General features: G+C 51.6%; 1 protein-coding gene across 1 annotated transcript in view; it reads right to left on the bottom strand.

Annotated features, from left to right (window-relative positions):
• IGF2R (insulin like growth factor 2 receptor) overlaps window positions 1-26,266 on the bottom strand; it is a 96,021-nt gene that overhangs the window by 33,400 nt on the left and 36,355 nt on the right. Inside the window, exons 7-22 of the mRNA XM_032485291.1 lie at window positions 25,329-25,434; window positions 22,687-22,849; window positions 22,347-22,521; window positions 21,240-21,343; window positions 15,178-15,342; window positions 13,366-13,506; window positions 12,036-12,179; window positions 10,861-10,998; window positions 10,166-10,310; window positions 9,452-9,629; window positions 8,681-8,796; window positions 8,063-8,231; window positions 6,303-6,482; window positions 3,698-3,799; window positions 2,350-2,451; window positions 158-353 (exon numbers count right to left, since the gene is read on the bottom strand). Coding sequence (XP_032341182.1) covers window positions 158-353; window positions 2,350-2,451; window positions 3,698-3,799; window positions 6,303-6,482; window positions 8,063-8,231; window positions 8,681-8,796; window positions 9,452-9,629; window positions 10,166-10,310; window positions 10,861-10,998; window positions 12,036-12,179; window positions 13,366-13,506; window positions 15,178-15,342; window positions 21,240-21,343; window positions 22,347-22,521; window positions 22,687-22,849; window positions 25,329-25,434 — 2,324 coding nt within the window. The remainder of the gene's footprint in view (window positions 1-157; window positions 354-2,349; window positions 2,452-3,697; window positions 3,800-6,302; window positions 6,483-8,062; window positions 8,232-8,680; window positions 8,797-9,451; window positions 9,630-10,165; window positions 10,311-10,860; window positions 10,999-12,035; window positions 12,180-13,365; window positions 13,507-15,177; window positions 15,343-21,239; window positions 21,344-22,346; window positions 22,522-22,686; window positions 22,850-25,328; window positions 25,435-26,266) is intronic.

The following is a 26,266-nucleotide window of genomic DNA, read 5'->3' as shown; positions in this document are numbered from 1 at the left end:
TCCAGGATCCCTCTCACCGCAGGATGGCCCCCAGGGGCCTGGCGGAACACAACAGGGGGCCGTGCACGTGTGGCCCAGAGTCTCCGGGCACTCAGGTCACGTACTCAGAACCACCAGACATTTGTCAGCTGCAAAAACAACACAGATCTGGGCTCACCTCCAGAACGGGAAGGCGACCCCTTGTAGGTCAGAGTTATGAAGCCCTCGGTGGACAGCTGAAGGCTCTTCTCCAGTCCAACCAGCCTTCCCGGCTTCAGATTCTTGAGGTCCTCCTCCTGGGTCTCTGCCTCACAGCCGGAAGCCGGCTTTCCGTCCAGGGTCCCACAGAGGGGCGTCGTGCCACACACGTTAAACTGCAGGCCGGACAGTGAGAACCACACGCTAACTCAGGGCACGTGACTCACCAGCAACACGAGCCCCAGCAACTCAAAGCCTGCCAAGCTAAACAGTTGTTACTTATTACCAAAATTACCAACTTTCCATGTTTGGGCAGTTACTTTCCTAAATCTAGCACGTAAGGCCAAAATGAGCGTCCAAATGGCAATGCCCAGAATTGCCCCTAAGGCTTTATGCGCACAGCCTGCATCCCTAAACGCATGATATATGTTACACGTGATAATGCAGCATCTGTAACGGAAGGAACACGAGTAGTCAGAATTTCACAGTATTTTTGACCACATTAGAAAAAGTACATATAGTTGAAGTCACGTTAATTAAAAGTAAATAAAACGTGATACCCCTGTATTTCTTAAAGATGTTGACACCATTCCACTGAAGGGGAATATGTTCTTTGGTTTGAACACACAGAAAGGAAAGACTTCTCTGTAACTGGTTAAGTGTCCGCTAACAACATCTACTAAATTAGGATCTACGTACAGAAAGTGATGTTCCTAGACCAAAGCTTCCTGCTTAAGAAATGGCCAGTCAAGACTACACCCCAGACAGGTGCCCTGCAGCCACGCGGGCTGTGTGGTTACAGGAATCTGATGGTGCAGATTCAGGGCCCCCTCTCCCCTTTCTGGTCCTGCCCATAAGTTCACAACAGAGCCGAGAGAAGTCCAGGATGGCTCTGCCAGGTGGTGGGCACCAGCCAGCCTGGCTGCCCCCACCCACTGGCCTCTCCATTCGCGGGTGCTCAGGCACCTTAGCAGCGTCTCACTTGGCAGCTTCGGCCGCACGGGGGCCCCCAGGAGCAGGATGGGGCCGCTGGGCCTGGCAGGCCGGGTGAGACGGGTGCGATGCCAACAGTCAGCTGGAGGGCGGGGGTATCCTCAGCCTCTCCGGCAGCACGCTGACCGTGCCTGTCTCCCAGGAGCCTGGACACCTCCCAGTTTGTCCCCGCCACCTGCGACTGACAGGAGTGATGCACACCTGCTACGCCTGCTACTGCACGGGCAGAGCCTGTCAGGCCTGCCCCTGGCATGTTCTCCGCGGGGTCACCCCTTCTGGCATGCTCCTCAGGGGGCGCAACAAGCTCGTCCACCTCACGCACTCACACTGACATCCAGCTGCGCTGTCACCTGTTAGAACCTATTATAAACCAAACTGGAGCAGCAGTTTCTGAGAGGATGTCGGTGGAGGGATGGGCCCTGGCCAGGTGTCTTCCGGCCCCGGAACCCGCTGTACGCTCTCCGGCACGCACTGCGCTTCTCTGCTTCAGGTTTTTATAAGACAGTCCCAACCCAACTTCCTGTTTTCAAAAGTTATTCTCTTCTCCCAGCATGGATTTTGCTAGAAATTAACTGAAATAAAGATTCTTAAAAAGCTTCCTTCCTTTCCAACAGCACTCAGTGTCTAACCAAACGGCATTAAGTGGAGGTTTTCCTCCTCGCTGCTCGAGACACAGCATCAGGGCCGCCCATGGAGGGAGTGAGGCCAGAAGATCCCAGAGCACAGCCGGTGGGTTGTCCCCTTGTTACAGGGAAAACAATCACCGTTTCCTCTGGACTAGCGGCTCTCAAACCTCACTGCACATCAGAACCTCCTGGGGCCTTGTTAAAACAGACCGCTGGGCCCCACCCCGAGACTCTACAGGTTCCCAGGCAATGCCCAAGCTGCTGGACGGAGGACCATGGCTCCAGACACTCGGCCACAGGTTAAGAATAGCTTATTTTCTGAAGAATGACACCCTCACGTCTGCACTGATGCAGGATGGGGTGATGGTTTCACCTCACTTGCCCTTAAATCTGGATTTTCTGAGTCCCCGGGGTGAGAGCTACCATCACCGCGAGCTGGGCAATCCCTGAGGATGCTGCCCGCCCCACGCCTATTCCCCATCCCCAGCTGCAGGTGACTCAGGAATCCTCCCCTCGTTTCAAAGCAAAACAGAATTCATCACGTAAGCCTTACCAAGAAGATCTTCCCGATGCCTGAGACCACGTATCCTTGGGACTTGTTTAGTGGGTTCAGATCAAACACATACCCACTGTTGGGGTCCCTGATGGAGCAAGCCTGCAGGAACCAAAGGGGGAAAGAATCACTCAAACGAAGTCCACGAGAACACGGCAAAGCCAGAGCACCTCCAAAACCTGCCCGCATGGACCTCTTGGACTTTAAAGCCCACTCAGAGAAGCAGCCCCGTGTGTGCTCATGGCCCTGACAGACATGGCAACTGAAGTGCTCCAGGTGTGACACCGGCTCAGAGATGCTGACGGTACTCGAGCTCTTAAGGCTGCAATCATTACCTGGACAAGAAGATGGCTGCTGATCCCCAGGGAAATGTGAGAACTGTAAGAGACCCACAATTCATTAACTGTCTCTTCTCCTCTTCTAGGAGGTGGAAGGAACCTCCCTACCCCAACGTGTCTTTTTTCTGTCCCGCCCACCATATGCAGGAAACAGAGCGGCAGCCACAGCCTTGGGCTGCACTGACGGTGGGTGCGGGCGGCATGCCACCATGCCCACCCTCCCCGGGCACCCTCCAGCCAGGACCCTGTCCTGGGAACATTCATCAGTCCGGATGCTGCTGCTGGCGGAGCTTTGAAAAGGGAGGGAGGGAAACACATTCTTTATTGTAAAGAAAAATACCTAGTGCCATGGAAACAAGGTGCACCCTTGCGGGGTCAGAGAGCACGTCTCAGAGCAGCCTGCTGCCCGGTTCTGCAGGTGCAGGCTCGCCCGAGGGCAGGAGTGCATCCCAAGGCTAAAGGGCGGGATGAGTCTAGCACTTCAGTGGGCACAGGGCTGAAGTGGACGACGTGGGAGGAAGGTGGCTGGGACCAGAGCGTTAAACCCTCAAGTATCGCGTTGAAACAGATAGACTGTACCCTACAGATAATTTCACATTAAGACATACAGGCTGTATTCTATAAACATGTGACACTGGAACATACAAGTGTATCCTACAGATGGCGGGGCTCTGACATGTGTCAGGTGCTGAGTGACACACGAGCACTCATCTCTGCAGTGATGGAGAGCCCAGAGCCCCTGCAGCACTGAAGGACGTGGCGTGGAGGAAAAGGAAGGAATCTACAGGAATCGGGGAGTTAAACGGAAGGTCCTGGTTCTTCTCCCAGGATCTGGGAGCCAGGGGTGAGGGAGAGGAGTGCAGGATGACTTCCAGACGCCTGCTGTCAACACGGCGGAAACAGAGGCGCCAGTAACGGATTAAGCAGCACAGGGAAGGGGTGCAGAGCCAGGACACCTGGACAGGAAGGTCTGGGGCAGCTCGGCGGGAGGCCCAGGACAGCACACGTACCTGGTCTGTGTCTGTCATTACTTGGACAGGACAGGCAGCCTCTGTATTCCACAGGAAACTGACCACGCACTCCCAGTTGAGAGAAAATATGGGGTGGGTATTCTGAAAGGACAAAACCAAGATGACAGTCAATATAAGAAAATGGAACTCGATCTAACCAAAAGAATACTAGTCTGATAAATAAAAATAGCAAAAATCAACAGAACAATTATCATGCCAGTGACAGGCTAGGTGCTTAATGTGCCTTAACTAATTAGAACTTTTTAATTTAACATCCTCATTATTCCCATTAAGGAGATATTATCTCTTATGCTCAGATGCCAGTAAATTCACCTGAGATCATGACAGCAGTAAGTGGCAGAACTGGAATCCAAACCTAGGTCTGAGCCCAAGTTGATGCTTTTGCAAAGTGTTCTAAACGTTCTACACCCAGAGTGCAGAATACAAGAGCCAGACACTAAGACCACGGGGCGCACGATCACAGCCACGAAGAGGCAAAGCTGACCCGCAGGGTCACGGGTCAGGACGGGTGGAGAAGTAACCAGAAAGGGGCAGGAGGAGGCCCCTGGGCGCTGCTGGTGTCCTGTTTGCACACGTGGGTCTAGTTTACACAGGTGCATTCAAGCTGTGGAAGTCCACCAGCTGTAACTTACAACCCACGCACTTTCCTGAGTGTTTTCAATAAAAAGCCCCCCAACGTGTGCCACACCAGCTTCTGAGAGGGCATCGCCTCCACCACGGGCAATGGCCACTCAGACAGAGGCCGTTGCCACCAGACACTGCGCAAAGGATGCGACAGCATTTCTCAGCTAGCGTCACAACAACCCTCACCTGCCATCTGTACAAATGAGAACACTGAGGCCTGAGAAGGCGCCTGCCAAGATGCACAGGGAAGGAAATGACAGTGGTCTGTCACCCACCAAGCGCCCTTTGATCTGGAAGTCCCCCTAGCCACCCTCTCAGCTGCAGAGTCACCAACAGTGAACTAAGAGCACACCCATCCCTTCTGCCTCATGACGTGGTTGTGAGAAGTTCCGTGACTTGCAGAACCTCTGGGACATCACCTTCACTCACTCGGTATTTCCTGGGCCCTGGAAATGTGCCAGGCCCTGAGCCGAGGCGGAGAGATACAGTAACAAGGAAAATAGCTCTGAAAACTTAAAAACTCTGTCCAAACAGGATGTCACAGGAAAGCTGAAAATAGAAGGGTCTGAGAGATCCTCCTGAAGTGTCCAAGATCTCCATGGCAACGAGACACCAGAGAAGGGAAGGGGGGTGGGCCAGGCCCAAGGAGGGGACCCAGAGGTGCACCCAGGGGGCGGCACAGAGGAGGGCCAGACTGTGCAGCCAGGAGTCCTTCCCGAGACCAGGAGTGGAAACCGGGAAACCGAGCTTCGGCTTAGCAGACTGCGTGTTCACGTCTCAGTGCAGCCACTCTGCTCGCACACACGGGCCCTGCTCAGCCAGTAAGTACTTCACTCCCCTGTCAGAGCAGCCTTCTGGGGCTCAAGAGACATTATCTCTTGGGAAAATATTGTGTGCTGGCAAAGGACAGAGAAAACTTGGCATCTGCAAGACAACTAGAAGGTAAGGAACCAAGGCCCCTGGCCTGCTCAGAGAGGAGTGACCACATGGGGGGGCCAGCTCATGTCAATCAGGCGAGAGGAGGCTGAAACACAGACTTTAGGAAATAATCTGTTTGATAATAAACAAGTTCTATTTTCCTCACTCTGTTCATCTAAGGTTTGGCAATTATTCGAAAAACACATGATCCAAGTATAAAAGATCCAGGTATAAACTCCAGGTGAAAAAAGCAAAGTTCTGGAAATCCTTACTGGTGATAGGTGCACAACGCTGTAAATGTACTTGTATTTTATTATATATTTTTTTAGTGGAGGTGCTGGGGATTGAACCCAGGACCTAGTGCATGCTAAACACATGCACTCTACCGAGTTACTTCCCTCCCCTATCATAAATGTACTTAATGCCACTAAACTTTACACATAAAAATGGCTAAAATGGTAAATTTTGTTATGTATTTTCTGCCACGTTTTTTAAAACCAATTGAGACTGTACATAATGACCCCAAAGCATTCTTATTTCCAGTTTTCTCTTCTGTCCTGACTAAGGAACTCAGGCCCAAATACAATCTCTATCACCGTCTCCATTTCTTAACCTTAATTTTTTATTCCTGCTTTGCTGACATACTACACATCCATCCCTCATTGTTCATCCCTGGCCCTGAGCTGTGCCCAGCCTCAGTTTCCTCATCTATGAACTTTGGGGTTTGGACCAAACCATCTCTAAGACTTGTTCTGCTGCGGTGATCCTGGGATCACCAACTCACAAGAACTAAGGGCAGGACGGTGTCCATACCACTCAGAGAAAACTCAGGTCTACAGAACACCATGCAGTACGTGCCACAAACCAGCAGTAAGAGATGAGGCTTCAACTTGAGAAAGCACAGCCGCAAGAGCACCACTGCGTGCTCCCTGCCTCCCCGCCTTTACATCACATGCTGGCCTGAAGCAGAGTGAAGAGCAACCGTCACCCCTCTGAACCCAAAGCAGCCAAGGCCATGGGCGACCAGCAGGGCCTCCCTTACCAGGCTGCCCCTGGAGCAGATGAGGTGGATCCTGGTGGTGTAGGCGGTCTGCTTCCCGTCGCTGGTGGTGCAGGCTGAGCCATTCACGTACTCCAGCAGTAGGCTGCCACTCGCCTCCACCACCGGGCCTGTCTTGGCGACCCCCAAGTTGCTGATGGAGACGATTTCAGAAGACGAACCCTGCAAACACGTATGTCTGTTAGATCTCCCTCTGAAGTAAAACAACTCATTTCGTCATGACTAACATAGTGGAGTCTTGTTATTCACGGCAGGGAGCTGTGTTCTACAAACGCGACACAAATACTCAATTGGCAAACACGGAGCCACCCTTCCTACATGTAGGGGGAAAAACTGTCAGCCTTCTGTATCCGCGGGTTCCACAGCCATGGATTCTATCAAATTTGCATCAAAAATATTCAGGAAAAAAATTCCACAAAGTTCCAAAAAGCAAAACTTGAATTTGCCTCCAGCATCTATTAACATAGCATTTACGCTGTATCTACAACTGCAACATAGCATTTAAATTGTATTAGGTATTACAAGTAACTGAAATGAAGTAAGGATGTGTTTAAGTAACATTAACACTGTAACACTGCATGTAAAGGACTTGAGCATCCCTGGATTTTGGTATCTGCTGGAGTCCTGGAACCAATGCCGCCCCCACCTCTCCCCTCCCCAGTACACCGAGGGACAACTCTAGGTATCTCGTGTACACTTATCTCACAAAGATAATGATCGTAAATCCTCAAAATCATTGTAGACTCTATTTTATCTTACGAAAGGGCAAACGAGGTTCAGATATGCTAAGTGACTTATTCGAGGCCACCTTACTAACAGGCATCAGAGGTGGGACTCAAACCCTGTCCGCCTGGCCAGGAGCCAGGAGCTTCTGACGCTGCACTGCCTGTCCCCTCGTGACTCCATCCTCTGGCCACCGGGTAGGAGAGCTGGACAAGAGCGTGGAGCATGACACCCACGTCAGGCCACTCTGCACACGTCCATGAAAGACTGTGAAGGCACCAGGACTGATGTGGGGTTACAGGTAATTGTCACCAAGTAGACAAACTCGCAGATACAGAATTCGTGAGTAAAGAGGACAGGCTGTACTGGGAGGCCGTTGCTCCAACCAAGAGCACACACGCTTAAGTGCACATGCACACCCCACAGGGCGCCCCTTCCTTAACCACCAGAGTGCGCTCTCCAGCTGCCTCTAGAACACCTCCAAGCTGCCATGTAACAGGCGCCAGGAGAAGTACATTCTCGACATGCTATTTTTAAAGAAGCACACATACATCTTTATTTTAAGACGCATCGTGTACAAGGCGCACAGGGAAACATACCAGAGTTCTGGCAGTAACTGCATCCCACCGGGATGATGGAGTGCAGCCTACACCCAGGGAGAGCTAACGCCGGGGCTGAGCTCATCCACAGCGACTCTGCCAAGCAGGTGTCACCCCTAATTAGTCCAGGAGCAAGCACTTTTGAGAGCAAAAACTACTCTTTATAGATGTCGGCTGCTCACTCGAAGACACTTCCTCTGCCAAGGACCGTGAGCAGAGGCCACCAACACCACGGCTTTTTAAAATCCTAAATCTGAACGATGACTCAAATACAGTCACATCCGTGGGAGGCAGATGAGTTCACACGGAGGCTCCTCTCCCGCTCAGGGGGCTTCACTGCAGCGGTCAGGCCCACTTAGATCTGGGAGCCCCGAGTAACCCCCTGCACACCCAGTCCCATGCTCGGGCGGGCCGACCCACCTGGGAGCTGTCGAACTTCATCTGGCACGCGGACGCGTAGCGATCGCAGCCGGGCACGGGGCTCAGGGGCCGACACACGTTGATGTAGTACTTCCTCCACGTGCTGCGCGGCCCTGCGTTGTCCATGGCGTACCAGTTCCCTCCGCGGCCGCCTTCAGATTTGGCTAGACTGAAACGTGAAAGGGAGACGGGTGCTTTTCAAGCTGAGTCTGATGATTCATTTCTAAGTAGTGAGGGAAATACCAAAGGAAACACAGCCCACCCATCAAACTGCAGAAGCCGCCGCCGGGACTCGGGACGCACCCGAGTGCTCTCCACCTCCCTAAATGCTGTCAGTGCTCCACAGACGGGGACCACCCCTCACCTCTGCACCAACAGGCATTGTTTTAAATGATGCAGCCGAAGACTGAGGCTTTCCTGCAGCAAAGACTGGTTGATCTCACTAAGGCTACTAGATCCTCACTAGAATTCATTGTGCTTGAAGCTCCCTGTCTCGGTCCCGCACCCAGAACTAACGGACTCCCTCTATCCGCTGAGCTCTGTGCTCACCAGCCAGGCCTGGCAGCCCCAGCACAACCCAGGCCGGGGCCAGGCCTGCGGCAGACCGACCCACCTCACCTGGAGAGGTCGTACTGCTCCAGCGTGGCGGGGTCGGTCACCACGCACTCCAGTGGCTCCTCGGGGCAGGCGTAGCTGGTGTACCACCGGAAGTCGTAGGTTGAGTTATCTTCTTCCTAATCGTGGGACAAGAGCAGACGTGGAAGGGACGGCAAAGAGAAGAGGAGCCGCGACACAAAGCCAGCATTTCGAAAACGCTGGGGCACTTCTTGCAGATAGAAACTGTAGGAAAGAAAGTTTACTTTGCCCACCTCCTCTTATTTTATTAAAAGGAAGCTCGCCCAGCAATAAATTAAGATGGAAATCTAGCCTCTGTTAAATGGGAATGAGGGACGTTTTGATGCCTTTGTGTGTCTTGTATCCAACACCAACAGGGTTGTGGGCCGTCACTGAGGTGTGTGGCCCACTGGAGCAGCTCAGAAAATAAACACTGCCCATGTCTCCTGGCAAACCTAAAAGGATTAATTAAAATCACAGGAGATGACCATCTGGCCAGGAAACCAGACTAATAATAATAGCTCTGCTTCTAAATAAAGGGCCCACGACGGGCTCCCATATAAGCCTTCGGGAGCCAGACAACCTGACGGTTTATCCCCAGGGACCCTCCCAGCTCACACGCCACCTACATTAGAACAGCCACAAGCCCTGTCAGAGCTGCTTCTTTCTCTTCCCCTGGCTTTACGAGACTGACGTCCTCTCCTCCTCACCCGTCACTGCGTAGAGACACACACACGTGCACACACACAGAGGCACACGCGGTGCCAACCCTACCTGATATTCAGGGAGACCCACGCCAGCATCTCGGTCACAGAGAAAGGTGATGAGGGTGGCTCTCGGGGTGCGCCTCTCGTTGTTGTAGGGTGTGCCGTCTCTGTAGTTCAGCTGGATCATCCCATCGTAGTAGGAAAGCTTAGCGTTACTCCGTCCCAAGTTCCAAAACTTCTTATCACTAAAACAAACAAACATCTCTCAGAAAAGGTACCGAGACCAGAAGCACCATGATGCCGTGACGCCAAGGAAGGACAGAGGGCAGTGTGGGGGGTAGCAGCACCCAGGACCCAGGGATGCAGACCCACCCTGGTGCCAGGCTAGGATTTCTAAGCCCAGGGTGGGTGAGAGGGTGGCCCCACCCCGACACCAGGACCCAAATCCACTCAGCATGGCTGATTTAAGGCACAGCTCCTTTCACGTGAACTAATGCTGCACTGACAGGAGACAGAGGTGCACCAATCTATCCAACAACTGAGAAGGGCCGGCTGCCGGGAGGGGAGGCGCTGTGTAAACCCACTTCCTGTCCTGCTCCTTCTCTGGGAGGCTCGACCCCCAGCAGCTTCCCCCCATTTGGGGGCCAAGTCTTCTCAGTGTTTAGGTCAATACTCCCCATAAAGCAAAGATGTCAGCAGAGAATGCCCCTATTCCTGAATAAAGTATCAGTGAGCACAAGACACCGCAGGGAAAAGCCACAACTGAAAACAGTCTACTTGCCTCCTGGACACCTGGCAGGCTGCCGAGCCTGGTGGACAGGGGCCCGCAGACAGCGCCCCACACACGTTAATGTAAAACTCGTACTTCTCTGTCTCGACTTTGTAGCCGTCGTTCTTCGTGAGAGGTGACAAGTCAAAAGAAAACCCTAGTAACAACCGTCCAGGTCAGTGAAGAGCCACCACCCCAGCTCACGGCTTCCAGAAGCTTCCCCGCGATGGCAGGGAGACGAGCTACCGGAGCCACCATCACTCACATTCCCCATGGAGACGGATTTTCCACCACCAACCCCTTCTCCTGCCCTGACCCAGCCCCACTCACAGCCCATACCTCCCAGCTGAATAAACCACCAGCATGTTCAAAGCGGGAAGATGACAATACAATGACCCTAAAAAGTCTAGGGTGGGTTTCTTGGCCAGAGACTCACACAAAAAGCCGTTTCAAATGTGACCTATTTCCTGTGTACCCTGGGTTTTGCATTTAGCAAATGACCTCAACTATGAATATGAGATATTTTTCATTATCTCAAGCTTCAAACACTGATTTTCAGATTTTCAGAGTCTTGGTCAAACAGTATTAATAGAATTCTAAAATGGGTTACCTCTAAAACACTCCTAGAAAATGTCAAAAAAATAAATAAAACAAAAAGCCAGCTGAGCAGGTGCAGGTGCCTCTGCACCAGGCGCTTGGACACACACCGGCTTGGGAGTCGAAGACCGTACAGTTGTCCCCCTCAGTCCTGGACAGCACGCAGGCAGCCGCCGTGTGCCACTCAAACTCATAGAAGCAACCGTCGTCCCTGGAAGTTCTCAGCACCGGAGCACTTTCTAAGTCACCTGTTAGTGGGGAAGAGAGAGTCATCACTCACCCTGTCTCAGAAAATTTCCTTCCCTTGTTCTAAAAATAGTCCTGCAAATACTGTGGAGTCCACTTATCTGAGGTTCCTAAAGTGGTCAAACCTACAGAGATGGGACAGAAGGACAAGGGTGGACAAGGGGGTGAGGATGGGGGGACTTCAGTTTGGGAAATGAAAACGTTCTGGAGACGGACAGTGGGGTACATGTACTTAGCACACACACTTAGTGCCACTGAACTGGGCACTGAAAAAAAGATTAAAATAGTGAATTTCACATTATATGCATTTTACTACAATTCCTTTACATGGGTAAATTTTATATTATATATTTTACAATTAAAAAAATCGTCCTGGTCCTTGACTTTATCCCACAGCTGGGAATTTATCCAAAGGAAATATTCCAACGGGAGGCAGAGAGAGGTATGTAACTGCACAATTAGCAACACTGGAAACATGCTATTAATCCAGCAATAGTGAAAATGTTTAAAAACAGTTAAAACCAAGCCAGCATCAAAAAGGAAGTCCCTAAGGATTATAACAGTGAAACACAGAAGAGTATTCACAAAATATTATGTGCTGAGAAACATGAAAATGTGTGCATATACAGATTCTAACCCTGAACAACAACGTAAACCTGTAAATAAAGATAAGTGAGGAGAGCACAGTGTTGGGGGGGGGGGGATCAGTGACAACGTTCTTAACCACCTGAGATTCTCCCCCTTCAAAGGAAGCTAACGGGCCACATGGTTGCCCTGCTCCAGGCCTAAGGAGAGGAAGCCGTGGGGAGAGCGCAACTCATCCGGAAAATCCCAGCCACGCGGCCCCTCCGTCTCCGGACTGGTGTGCGCGGGGATGGGGAATGGAACCCAAAGCACCACCGCCACTTCCGGGGCCTCACCAGTCAGCCCTACACCCCTCTGCCTTGGCATCTCGGCAGTGGCCAGGGAGAAGCAGAGACACAGAGTGCAGGGCGCTGCGAGCAGAAACCACCCCACACCTCATCTTTCTCATTGTTACCTGGCTTGCAGACAAGTGTTATGTTAGTCTGTATTTTCTTGCCATGACCACACTCATCACCATCGGAGTAAGACAGCTGAATGTTTCCTTTCTCTTTTGTGGGAGAAGAAACAAATTTGCCCAGATTTTTACTTCCGTCCTTATCTGGAGAAAAGGCAAAACAAACAAACAAAAGAACACACAAACAAACCCAGAAGACAAGATTAAAAATGATAATGACACAAAGAAGTACTGAAAATCAAGGCCCAACTCGTGTGCCTCGGCCCCTTCCCCGGCCCACCTAGTCTGGCCCCGGTGGTCAGTGGGTTTGCCTTGAGTGGCAAGGTTGACAGTGGCAGCCACACTGAGGAAGGCAAGGCCACCTCCAGGCTTAGTAGGAAAGTGCGAGAATGATAAACAACATTCCACAGGGACACGAGGGACAGAGAGGCGGGACCATGTCACTCCATCGCAGAAAATAACGCTGTTCCTCCACTTTAGGGGACTCAGCTCCCTCTAGCCACAAGGTCTTTCAAAACCAAGGGCTGAAATTTGTCCACGACCAGAGCAGACACTAATTAAAGCCTGCTCGGTAAGCCAAGCAGGTGATTGCTTAGTTCTTGGTTCAGTTGATTTTTACTATAAAGTACTGAAACTTTGTCCCAGATTCTTCTCAAATAAAGGCAGGGACATGCCTGGACCTGCTCTGAAAGACACCAATTCCCAGTCCTGGGATAATGCCTAAAATCCTGCCTGGGTTCACAATTCCTTTTCTAACGGTCATAACAGATTCCAACTAGTCTCACTGCGCGTCGTTTTCCAGGTGAGTCTGAAGTGACAAACAGCTAATGTGCTATAAATATTAAATTGAAAGGTTGCAACCAACACAGTTACAGCAAAAGGGACCTAAGAGGTAAGGTGCTCTCAGATGAGGCTACAATATGAGATTCCAGGCGCCTTAAGCCGTAATGCTTAAACACTTGCAGGCAGGAAGGTTGTTAAAAAATCAGAATCAGTTTTACACAAGGACTGGCAACGCTATTCCTTGGGTTACTAAGTGAGAGGATCACCCAGGACTCTCCCACATGGTTCTCCGTTCCCAGTCAGACCACATCAGAAGGCTTCGGCCAACTTCAAGACACCTGAGGGCGACAATGTCCAGAGTGCAACCAAGCAGTTGCCTACATCTGAGTCACTGAACTCTTTTATCATCCTTTATATGCTGAACCCAAAGAAAGGAGGCTCAATAAACCACAGGAAGATTCTCTGGTTCGCTCCGAACAGATGCAGCCTGGCTCCACACACCTTCAGGACAACTGTCACCTAGAGCCTCAACCCAGGGACCACTCACCTACGGCGCACACGGCCGCGTCCTCAGGGCAGCCCCTCGCCTTGCCCTCCTGCAGCACTCGGTGGCAGATGTTAATGAAGAAATGTTTCTTCTCTGGTTCCCTCCGGCTGCCGTCCACGGCTTCCCAATTCTGTTCCAGTTCTGTAACAACAGAAAAGCTTCTTCTGAGCCAAAGGCGGTGCTATTTCTCTGCGAGTCACAGCACAAACGGTGACTGGGCGGAAGGCAGGTGAAGGCCCGAAGCCCACCAGGCCTGTGGCTGCGAAACGCCAGGCGTGCACGCTGTGCACCCAGCTGGCTGGAGGCACAGAAACAGGAGAATCTTAGGCTTGTCCTGAACGTGACAGAAACAAGCCATCCAACAACAGCTCCTCAGAAGAGGCTTAACAGAGAGGCCAGAGGATTAAACAATAAAATTCTCCCAAGCCCCATGCTTGGAAATCAGATGCTGAAAAGCAAATCCAGACTCCAGCCCTGCCTTGGGACTCGGAGGGCGCGGGCTGTCGATGACGCACCTGCCTTGGGACCCCAGATAAGGCCCGTGTGAGAGAAGGGACCCAGCCCTCTCCACACAAGCAGCCCAGCACAGGGATTAGCACTCGGGGCCACCGGAAGGAAAACAAGATACATGTGGTGCCTGAGCTGGGGCGGCTCGTGACCCAGTCCTCTGTGCACAGGAAAACATCCACCCGGGCGGAGGGAGCAGACTCGGGACACACAGTAACTGCCCTGTCACAGGCGGTCACCTCGGGGCGCAGGCAGGTTCTTCCCTGTGTGTCTTACACATTATCCCCACTTTACAGACGCAACTCACTTCTACAAAGGCCCAAGTCCAGGGCTGCTAAAGGACATCCCCATTCCGACTCTTCACCCTGCTCTGCCTCCGGCCAAATTTCAAGGCCCACGAGGCAGGGGTCGTTCGCTGTGGTCTCCCGGGCACCGAGTCCAGCCCCTGACCCGTAACAGATACTCAGCAAGCACAGCTTCAGAGAACAAATAAATTTACCTCGGCGGGTGTCCGCCAGGAGCCAGGCTGCTGTGACAAGCCCCTCCGTACAAGGACACAGCACCGCGTCCCAAGGGCACCCACATCTATTCTCCTCTAAGCCTCATGAAGGGCTGGGCAGGGGACACGGACCCCACTTTAGAGGTGGGGCGAGGCAGTGAGACCCAGGGGAGAGCAGAGGGCAGAAGGCTGGACCCACGCAGCCCCACCGCCCTCACCCCAGGAGGGCAAGCCTCCGGGCCTGACAGCCCACGTGTTTAGTGGGAACACTGCCTACTCCAAGCCTGCTGTAAGAATTTGAGTAACTTTTAATTGAGACAGAACGGACACACACCACCGCATTCATTGCAGGCGTACCACCATAATGACTGATCCGTGCATAGACTGGGAAAGGGAGACCCCGCAAGTCCACTTAACGTCCACACCATGTGTGTAACCACCATACACATACCAACATGTGTGGTGAGAACTTTTAAGATCTACCCTCTTAGCAAGGAGAGCTTAAATTTAAAAAATAATAATAAGTTTCTAGTCTCAAAGCACAAGGCCTGGCACACAGAAAGTACTGGGCAATTTTTAGCCAACTCTGACAAGGTCAGCCCCAGGTATTCCAAGCAGAAAGCAGTAACGTCGACCTCAGAGTCAGACACCCTGCTTCCTAACTCAGTGTCACTTCTGCTATTGCAATGAGCAAAGAAGAGGGGCAAGGCCTAAATGCGATTAGCTGACAAAGAAACCAGTAACCGCACCTGCAAACATACTGGTGGGGAAGGTTCGAGTGAGCCCCGCGAGGGCTGCAGGCCTACCTGAGTGCCGGGCCAGCACCGACAGGTCAAAGCGCTGCCTCCCGTCAGAGACGCCGCAGAGGAGGGCCTCCTTCTCGTCCACGCAGGCGTACTTGGTGTCCCACGTGAAGAAGTAGGTGCAATCCACCTCTCCGGTGAACACAGGAGCCCCTTTCCCACCGTTACCTGTGCAATTTGTAAAGGGAAAAAGCACCCAGGATGTGACCAAAACGTAGGAACGTCAGAGGAGCAAGGGCAGAAACAGCACAGAGGACACCAACACCAGCTGTGCAGTCACACAGACTCGAGCCCCAACCCCCGGAGATCAGAGCGGCTTCTGTAAAGTGTCCGACAGTCACAACCCTCCAGGGCAGGCCTATGTCCCTCCTATCTCAGCAGGATGGTCCCAATAGGCCATAAGGCCATCTACAACACACTCAACGGGGTCTTGAAACGACTGTTCACGAGGAACATGTGAGCCACCAGGAGGGCTCTGCTGCTCGCAGGCTGCAGTCCGCCTCCAGCAGGCCCGTGAGCGCCCTCCAGGTCAGACCCGGGGGTTCACTGACAGGCCAGGGCTCTAGTTCTGGGAGTGCCACGGATTTAACAATGTGCTTGTGAGCAGGACAAGCTCCCCGGGATGCAACCCTGCAATGAAAGTTGGAGAGGGACAGTGTCTGCAGTCGCTCCCAACTGAAGCGTGCAGAGGCCCAGCACCGCACTCCCACAGGCTCCAGCACCCTCGGTCCTCAGGGCGGCGGCACCAGGCACAGGTCTCTACCGCCCTACTCAAACCAGCAGGCTGTCCGCCCAGCAGCTCAGGGAGCCCCACAGGCCTCCCCACCGGGAGCCCTCCCAGCTCAGCTCTGCTCTGAAGGCAGCACTTCATGGGCCACTTCCCCGCTCCACGTAGCCTGGGATTCAGCAGACTTTGTTGACTTTTCCCAGACTAGAAACACTATCCCCTAGCCTTTCCAAGCTGGTGGACCGCTGGCATGAAGGTCCATTTTCCACCCCTTGATGGCTTAATAATCCTCCTCTGGACCTCCTACATGATTTGCTTTTCTTGAGGTTTCGTGCCCTGAAGTGCACAATGTTCTAAAGGAAAGGGAAATAATATTTTGGACCAAGGGCAAATGACATTTCAATTGCCATTCCTGTGAAATCTTTAATACCATAAACATCATAATCATAACACCAGCAACAGTGGCTGATCTGCACAGAGCGCAAGGGCGCTGTGCTGAGCGTTAAGCGCCCTGTGGGGACCCGCTGCCCCAAACAGGCTCTGCGTGAAGTACTCAATATAAAATGTCAATGCATCTCATCCCAAAAACTCAATGGCACAGGTACAGGTTTAGCCCCATTACGCAGATTTAGGCAGGCTAAATAATTTGCCTATGGTTTCACAGCTAGAATGCTGGGGAGCCAGAAATCAACCCCAGACGGTCTGGCCCCAGAGCCAGACTCAACCACAAGGCAATGCTTCCCTCCGCTACTGTGGGTATCTTTCTTCTGTTTTTCGGGGGTTTTTTGTTTTTTTTTTAAAGTGAGTACTCAAAGCCGTTCTCTTTAAGCAGCAGCATTCCCAGCCTCCTTTCTGACAACACTGAGCCCACCCACCCTCCCTTGGCTTGGACCCCTGCCCCCCCACCCCACGGAAGGGGCCAGGAAGCTCCTACGCATCTTTCGACCCCATCCCTCCTCCCCACGGTTTACATACAGCTTCCTCCCACTGGATTGGTATTTCACTCGTCACAAAAGGCCTGTTTCCTCAAAACCTGAAGCATTCACAGTGCTTTTCTTTTACCAGGTAAATTTACAAGTGATTGAATGACACTAGGAATGCTTCTAGGGTCCATCCCTACTTGGGAGCTAGATTTGCATGTGAAACTAACAATCTGCTGGGAGAGTCCATTTTAAATAACCATTGGCATGCACCTCACTGGCATTCTCATTTAATTCCTCAAAGAATTTCAGGAGAATAGTTAAGACTCCTCTCTACCCAAGCTCATTGTTTATTTGTTTTTAAGCACAATGGCCTTGCCTTCAGGACCACTTTTCCTGGGGCCAACAGTTTCCTTCCACCAGCAGGGTTAGTATTACTTTTCTGCAGTCTCCGCATCCTGGCCCCCCAGCCTCCAGCATTCACTCCCCAGCATGTTACCTGGCCTCAGGGCATGTGGATCCCCTGACCAGCTGAAGGGCAAGCGGGCTCTTCCTGTGGAAAAAGCTCTCGGCATCAAATTTTTCCTCTAGGCGCACTAAACTACATTCCCCACCTCCCTGCCTTTGAGGCTGGGACGTGCCTTTTACTTCTGGTGATAAAAAACTGCTGCTCCCATTCTGCAGAGTCCTAGGAAGCCAAGTCTACAGATACAAGATGCAAAGTACAAAGGTCCCCAAGTGACTGTGAGACAGGAGGGGAGGGGGCAGGGCACAATCACTCAAAGAATGACACAGCAGTTAGCCCTGAAGCGGAGGAACATTCAACCCCTAGCAGGCCTTGAGGCCCAAGATGGTGGGAGATCTGACTTCTAACAGACCTTGAACTTCATTATGCACCCCACTGTAATATATTAACATGGTAAATGGCCTTCCTACAGGCGCCATGACAGTTCCAAGGCTGACCGTGAAAGGTCAAAAAGTTGGCAGTGGCCCAATTCCTGGGAATCCTAGCCCCTTCCCCAAAGTAGCTGGAATAATCCTCCCACTTGTTAGCACATGAAGCTACTGAGCCCATAAAAACCAGCAACCCCGCACTGTCTATGAAGTGTGTATCTACTTTTACTTTAAATTGAGCACCCAACCCCTACGCCTCGTAACTTTTCTCTGGCCTTCTGAAACAGCCTGCACTCTGTCTACGGAGGAGGCATCTCTCTGAATAAACCTACCTTTACTCAACTGTGGCTCAGTCTTGAATTCTTTGCTGTGTGAAGCCAAGGCCCCACACTTGGCGGGGCACGTCCCAGGGACTCAACCGAGACCTGGGACACGGCCATCCTCTCACCCCACATTTTTCCTGCATCAACAACATGGAGCAGGGCCCCCTCAAGACCTGCACTGAACTAAAGAAAATAACTTATTATTAAATGTAATAAGGAGCCACTTAAATCTGTGGATGGTTGTTCACTGGCCTATCATTCCTCCCCCCAAAATGGTCTAATGTTCTTATCTGACAGGATCACCACCACCAATACGTTTAATTTATATCAAACCAGATGTAAATTACTAAAATGAAAAAATACACATATCATGGATAGAAAAAAAATGCATGCACCTTTGTATCTTGAAAGGCATGAAACCCTTGATTGATAAGCATAAATAATTGCTGGAGGTCCAAGTTGAACTATAAACCACAGTTCACAATACTACAGCCTCAATTAACACCCATTCAACATGCAAAACTACATTATTACGTTTACCCAATGAACACAGAATCCACCGAGGGGCTTTCTCTAAAAACTCTAAATTTAAATTTGCACAAACTAATAATGAAATGACTTCATAGTATACAGGCAACATAGCACATCTAGCATACAGTTTGCTCTGAATCACAGAGCTGGAGGGAGTCAAATATTTCATAGTTCAACTCCAGCCTGAGGGCAGGCTCGAAATCTCCCACAAAATACCTACCACCTCTGTCTGGTCTCCGAGTCACAATCACAATGAAATGAGCCTACAGAGATGTGAGTCTTCAGTATGAGGGCCTCTCTGTTAGTTTTGTCCTATCTGATGATGGCACTGAGGTCACATAAAGGTACATCCTCTCTCAGAGTCAGGGTGGTGTGTTATCACCCATCAACGACACACACGGAGGAGATAAACATGGAGCAAATTTGGCAAAACATTCATGACCGTTAAGCCTAGAGTGGTGGGCACATAAGTTTTCACTGTAATGTTCATTATTTATATATCTGAGAACTTTCATAATAAAAAGCAAAAAAGGAAAAACAAATGGCCTCAAGCATTTCTGGGCTCTAGCTTTCCAGCACCACTCCTGGACGTCCATACCTCTTCCCTGAGTCCCTGACCACGTGTCTTCTCAGTACCCTCCTCGGGTCTGCTGGGGTCTCTCTGGATCATTATTCTAGCCTCCCAGCATGCCCAAATGAGACCAGCACATTCCCAAAGACCTCGGCCAAGTCATTTATAAAAATCGCAGACAGACCGGGGCCAAAAGGGTTAACAACAGGGCGGAAGGAGACGGGCAGCAGCAGGGCAGCCCAGCCCGCAGGGGCAGCCCGAGGGTCGGAGGGTCTGGGGAGTTGGAATGTGGAGGAGGCTGGCCTTTCCACGGAATTGGACACAGAGCAGAAGAGGTGGACTTCAGAAAGGGTCTCCTACAAGCCTAGAAGAGGTGAGGGTGATGGAAGAAAGGAGAATCTGGGGAGGGCAGAGGCACCCAAACCAGAGGGAGACATACCCAAAGGCCACACCCAGGCCAGACGCGGGCCACCCCCTGGTTAAAGTCCCTTTGCACGGATTTCTACATCAAGTCCAGCTCCTCTGCAGGACCTACAAGCTTTTCACCATGTGGCTCCAGTCCCCTTTCTAGGGTCATCGTTAGCCACGTTCTGGACCCATAGCTCTGACCTGCTCACAGCTTCCCCAGTTCACACCTCTGCGTGAGCTGTTCCCTCTGCCGGAAGCCGAGTGCCCACAGGTCCCCATCTTCTGCTCCTGGTTTACCCCTACTTGTCCTGCAGGGCTCACCCAAGCAGCACCTCCTCTCATCTAACTGCCTGCCCCTTACAGATACCCACCAACCTCAGGGTCTCCCTCCTGATAAAGACCCAGTGACAGTGCTTGCTGCCCGGGCGCTCCATCTAGCCTGCATCAGCCTGCACCGCAGTCATCACTCTCCGGATCTCCCTCTGCTTCTGGTCTATGAATGCATGGAGGCTCTCCATCATCTCAGCATCCTTAGGCCCCAGAGGGTCGAAGCAAACAGGTGTTAATAAAATGTGTGTTGAATGAATCGACTGAGAACACAAAAAGTTCAGTGAACAGAACCCAACGTCACACCGGAGTGCACGATGGGGAGCAAGGAGGGCTGGCAGGTAACAGTAGAGCTGTGAACAAGGGTGACTACAGACAGAAATGACAGGAGTCAACGGGACATCCTGACATAAGGTCCTCCATCTGCGCCCTTAGGTCACTCTCCACTTACTCTCCAAGCTGCTTATCAGCGCCTGGTGCTCGTCACCACCTCTCCTGACCACTGTCACTGTCACAGATACACTCCTGAAGCACAGCAGCCCCTCCCAGGCCCCTCAGTGAATCATGAAGGAGGCTTCCCTGTGACCAGATGGTCAAAAGCTCTACCACAGAAACACACCAAACAAACAGCAGGAAGGGCCAGGAGACCCTCAGGGGCGGGGCTGCTGTGCAGGCCTATGCAAACGGGGCTGGACCCAGGCGGCTCCAGGACCGAGCCCATGCGGAGGCTTGGCCAGCTTGCAGAGCAGCTGAGGTCCCCACTTGGAGGTGCTCAGGTGGGACAGCTTTCTTATGACAGTGGGGTCCCATGCATCCCTGCAGATGCAACCCGAGTCCAGAACGTTGGAGACACAGGCAGCAGCCTGGCTTTTTGCAATGCCAGTGCCATCGTAACTTCAAGGCCACTTCTCCCACTGCTCAGGAAAACCAAACGTTTGTTTAAGCTTGCCCTGTTACCTCTCATGATCCCAAAGCCTAGGCTGTAATGGGGAGTCACCATTTACAAAAAGACTCACCTAGAAACTCATCTCCTAAAAGAAGAGCTGTTCAGCAACAACCCACTTGGAGCTGGTGACTCAATGCGGCCTGCCGGCTCTGCACGCGCTCCAGTGAGAGCCAGGGCTCAGGACAGAACGCTTGCCCAGCAAGCCAGTGCTGGGCCCATGCCCAAAACAAACAGAGCACGGGGGAAAATGGAAACAGGATGTGTGTGTCGTGGGTGGGGCGGAGCTGGGGTTCTCCTGCCTGCTCCAACAGAGGAACCTAGGCTGGGACCTGGAGGTGGCCGAGTCTGAAGGAGGACACTTGGCCTCTCCACCCAGCGCTCATCCATGCAGACGTGGTGAAGCCCAGGGCCCGCTCACCTGCAGACTGACTGCACTCGAAGTTGATGACGCTCATGCGCTGGAAGCCAGAGCTGCACTCGTCACCTCCAAAGTAGATCAAGGTGAGGTCTCCGTCAGAGTACCTGGATTTTTTAACACGCACACAAACATTTGGTAGAACCAAGAAACTTGAATTTTTAAACATGTCTATATTAAGTCTTTTGCGCACCGTCCACAAATCAGCACTGACAGAAAACAGCAAGCTCTCCCGCCAGCTGGGAAAGAATTCTCTCAAGGAAATGAGTTCCAAATGTGCGGGGCTTGTCATCCCCTTGTTTCAAAGTAAGAACTGGCTGGAAGAAAGCACTGAAGGTTTTACTCTGAGCACAAAGACCCCTCTGCTCTCATTTTTGGATTTTGTACAAAATAAGTGATGCCCAAGAAGACACAGCGTTGCGAGCAACTGCCCTAAGACGTCTCACCTGAGGGGTCCTGAACAACGCTTATTTTTTCAGAGAACTACGCTTTTGCAACGCTTCTGTGCATGTAACAACCAAGGTAAGGGTCGCAAGAATGTGATGAATGCTTTCCCCGTTGTTTAAAACTTTTGTTGCAGGAGGAGGGTGTAGCTCAGTGGTAGAGTGTGTGTTTAGCATGCACGAGGTCCTGGGTTCAATCTCCAGGACCTCCCTTAAAAATAAACAGGTAAGTAAAAAAATAAACCTGATTACCCTCCCTCCCCCAAAAAAGAAAAAAAAAACAAAAAAACTTTGGGGAATGCCAATGGTGTTTCAGATTCTCAAACCGCCAAAGGAAAAACAGTAACAACAAAAAATCAAAACTCCTCAGAAACATAAATCTTAGGATTACAAAAGCCAAATAAAGCGATTAAATAATCTTCCTACAGTGTGGCTCCTTACAAACAACATAAAGCAAATGGTATGAACAGAACTCCCTGACGGTGAAGCCCAGGAAAGCATCCACCTGCTCAGGGGCAGACGGCAACATGCCCGAGTCAAGCAGGAAAGCGTGCAGGCTAAGCTGATGTCCTGCACTTTGTGCAAAACGCGAGGAAGAGGCAGACAAGGGGAGGTTTCACAGGAAGACACACAAGGCACTTCAAAGTGATGCGAAGGCGGTACCCACCGGAGGGTTTGATTCTGGAGATTTCCTGCCACTTTGGCTTGAGTGGAATCTGACTTTTTCACTTGGCAAACAGCAGCATCCTTCTTATTACAGACCTGTGCTTCGGTTCCTCCACAGATATTCAAATAAAAAACATATTCTTCTCCATCTGAAGTGTAGTGTGGGGAGCTTGAAGCTAAGGAAACGGCGATAAACCAGAGGAAGCCTCGTTACAAGCCCGGGTGGGACAAAGTCCCAGCACGTCTTTACTCAAACCAGTAACACCCGGCCCCTGGCAGGGGAGCTCACCCCGGGGCTCCCAGCCCCGCTCCCACTTCTCGGCCCCCAGGCCCCGCCTCACCCCCGTCCTGGACAAGTGGCTGGAGGTTGATGGCGATGTCGTGCTGCTCACTGCTCAGAGAGCAGCTCCTACTTTCCAGATAATCCCTGTGGCAGGCGTACTCCGTGACCCACTCGATTTCATAGCGGCAGTTGGATTTCGCTGTGAGCTTGGGAAGGGTGCCCTAGTAAAGACGGTTTGAAAGAAGCAAAAGTAATTTTTTTTCACGCAGTTTAAAGGCCGATGTCCTATGCTTCTGAAAAGCTCAAAAGTATGTTGTTGGGTTTCGACGTGTTTCTGTTCTTGTTTCTGAATCAGCACTGCTCTCAGCAGATTTCCACTATTTGACCTACAACCACTCCATTTCCTCCCAGCTCCTCTGGTCACTTTCAGAGTCACAGGCAATTCAGCCCGTGAGCCCACCCGGAACCAGTGTCACATGACCACCATGCCCTCTTGTGACGGGCACGTGCTCCATTCACCCTGTCAGTCAGAGGTGCTGCTGAGCCTGGGCCACACGCAGCCCCAAGGTGAGTGGCAATCACTGCGCACGTGTGCATCTGCGGAGACAGTCCTCAACCCCTTTCCTAAGACTGTCAGAGGGGTCTTGGGCACACCTCACCTGTTCCAGCCCCCAGGTGAAGCCAGGGCGTCACCCACCACAAACCCGGATTCTGGGAAGGATGCTATGAGGTCGCTGTTCACTGGGGTACAGTGTCATCTTTCTAAACTTCCTTGGGAGAAACGCTTTACTGGTCTTAGTATCAGGACGAACAGCTGTGCTACTTCCAGGCCCCCTCACTCTGCAAACGTTGACTGAGCACCTGCAACGTGCCAGGCAGTCCTAAGGGCCAGATTTACCAAATAACAGGTCACGTGATTATTAAGTTGCAGAGTTACAAGTCCAGCTCCAACTGGTGACTCCAAATTGATGCTTTAACCCCTCATCTCAGGGCAGTCTGACATACATACAGGGATGTGGTCCAAGTGCTGGGTGAGGGGCAGAACACCAAAGGCCACATAGTGTGTGATTCCACTTAAGGGAGACGTCAGGCAAGGCAGATGCAGAGAGAGAAAGGAAGCTCATGGTCACCAGGGCTCAGGGGGAAAGGGGAGTGAGCGCAACTGGGCCCAAGGTTTCTCCGGGTTGATGGAAATGTTCTAACGCAGACTGTGGCAATGATTGTGCAATTCTGTTAATATACTGATAACCAGTAAGTTGTACTTAAAACAGTTGAATTTTCAAAGTATGTCAATAAAATTTTTAAAGATCTATATGACAAGGTGAACGTTTACTAAAGTTTCAGCTCCTAAAAGCATTCAATAAGCCAGCAGAAATGCTTCAATAAAACCTTCAAGCATTAAGGTATCCAAGCACACGGCACCCAAGTTCTGCCCCAGGAACAGTCAGGCTGAAAACAGAACCACTAGGTCCACCGAGAACACCCTGGCCTCCCCCTCTAACCCCCGTGAGCGCCTCGCAGACCCCGGAGAAGAACGAGGGAAGCCCCCAATCCTCCTCGCTGTGACTGGGTGAGATGATTCTCACTGGACATGGCACAAATAAGAAAGGGAAACACTAGAACCACTGCCAGCTTAGAGCCATCTCATCAGGCTTAAAAGACTCAGATTCACATTCGACTACTGGTCAATCGGGCCTTCGCTCCACTGACACCACGTGGCCCTGGAAGTCTAGGGACATAAAAACGAAAGCCGGCCTGCACTGTACTTTTGTCCCCCACCCCCACCCCCACCCCTAGACATAAAACAGGCCAGTAGCCAGAAACCAGAGCAAATTCCATGTTTGCTTGGGGGGCAGGGAAGGGAGGACATTCTTTGGCAAAAGAATTCAGTTCCTCCTACTTCATTCTATTAGGAGAAGGCAGAAATAAATTGCAGGAAAGCCCACCCTTCCTCCCTGGAGAATGTCTCCCTCGAACCGCATCTGCTGAGACACTTACACAGAAGCGGCATGTGCACCACAGCTGGGCACGGGGCCCAGGGGCACGCCAGACTCGGGCCCTACCCTCAAGGAGTGCACAGCTGCCTGAGAACTGAGTGAACAGCCAGGGGGCAGGGCATTCATCTGCCCGAGAGTGTGGGAAGGGAGGGCGGGCAGGCGAAGTGGACCTCCTCCATGAGATGTAGGAACCCTGTCATCTCTGACACCGGCATCCACCCCCACTTCCGTCGCCGGCCTGCCCAATTTCTGCCCGGTATACACACCATCTGTACCACCCGTTTCTTACTACGTTTCTATAAACCAGTGCGCTATTTTTAACTTGTCTCATCCTAAGCAATTCAGAGCCATGAAATCACAGGTTCAGGATTCTACGGATGGTTTCTCAAATAACTCATTCAAATCAGCATAACTATAAAAAGGTTTTAACTCTGTCCATGAATCACTTACAATCACTCACACACCACCTGAGCAGAACACCATCCTATCAGCAGGGGTAGGGCCCCTCCGGGTGGCTGAGGAAAATCAAACAGCAAGCTGTCCCCCCACCCACCCCAAGCCTCACAGGGGGGCCCAGGACCAGCCCAGGAAGCATGTCTTCCAGCTCCCCCGGCATCCCCCACACCCGGCCCCACCGCCCGGCTGCACCCCCAGCCCTGCCGCCCCTCCACTGCGGGGAGGTCGCCCAAGACCAGGCCCTCACCTCTCTGCGCTCCGATGGGCAGACAAATGTAATAGTCACCGCCGGGCTGTGACCGTCACAAAAGTCTGGCTGGATTGCCTCTTCCTTGACGTAGCTCAGGACAAGCCTGCGGGAGACAAGTGGAGGAAAGGGTGTTATAAAAGTGCAAATCACGTTCAGAGTGACCTGTTGTCCTGAGCACTCAGCACACCCTTTGGGGAAGGAGGGTTAACAGAAGAAAGATCAAAATATAAAAGAAGCCACAGGACAGAGTAATTTAACTTTATTGTCATTCTAAAAATTTTTTTTCTTAAGTCAACGTCAGTGAGTGCTATTTTCTTAAAAAAATAAGTAAAACAACCAATATGTAAACCTGAATACTAAGAAAAGCTGTCTGAGTACAACAAACAAACACAACCAAAAAGGATCTAACAAAACAAAACAAACAAGCTGAGCAGGCCTAGCGCACGTCAGCCGCAAAGCTGCTCGACCACTTCCTCTCTAAACACAACTCCTAAGCGCAAGCCAAAGGTCTTTTTTTTTGGAATGAAACTGAAGTGAGCCCAGTGGCAGGGCCTCGGCTGCGGGGAGCTGGGAAAAGCCTGGAGCCGCGAGAGGGGGTCCTGGTCTCGCTGTGGGGCACGGGCTCGGCTCCTGGTGTGCTGGCCACAGAACCACAGAGAGCAGATGACCTTCCTCTTCTCTGAAGACAAGCTCAGGCCTTTGCTCGATGTCCACACTTCCTCTCGAGCCCTCCCAGGATGAAGAATCACCCTTTCATCACACAGGACAATGCAAGAGACCGAACTGTGTGCCCACAAAATTCGCATGTTGAAGCCCTAACCACCCCCAGCAGCTCCACGCGTGGTTGTACTTAGAAACAGGGCCACTGAAGAGGTGATTAAGCTAAAATGAGGTCATCAGAGTGGGCCCTCAACAGATACTAGTGTCCTTACTAG

Source organism: Camelus ferus, chromosome 8 (assembly GCF_009834535.1).
Source record: "Camelus ferus isolate YT-003-E chromosome 8, BCGSAC_Cfer_1.0, whole genome shotgun sequence".
Classification (NCBI taxonomy): domain Eukaryota; kingdom Metazoa; phylum Chordata; class Mammalia; order Artiodactyla; family Camelidae; genus Camelus; species Camelus ferus.
This window is presented reverse-complemented; position numbering and strand designations above follow the sequence as displayed.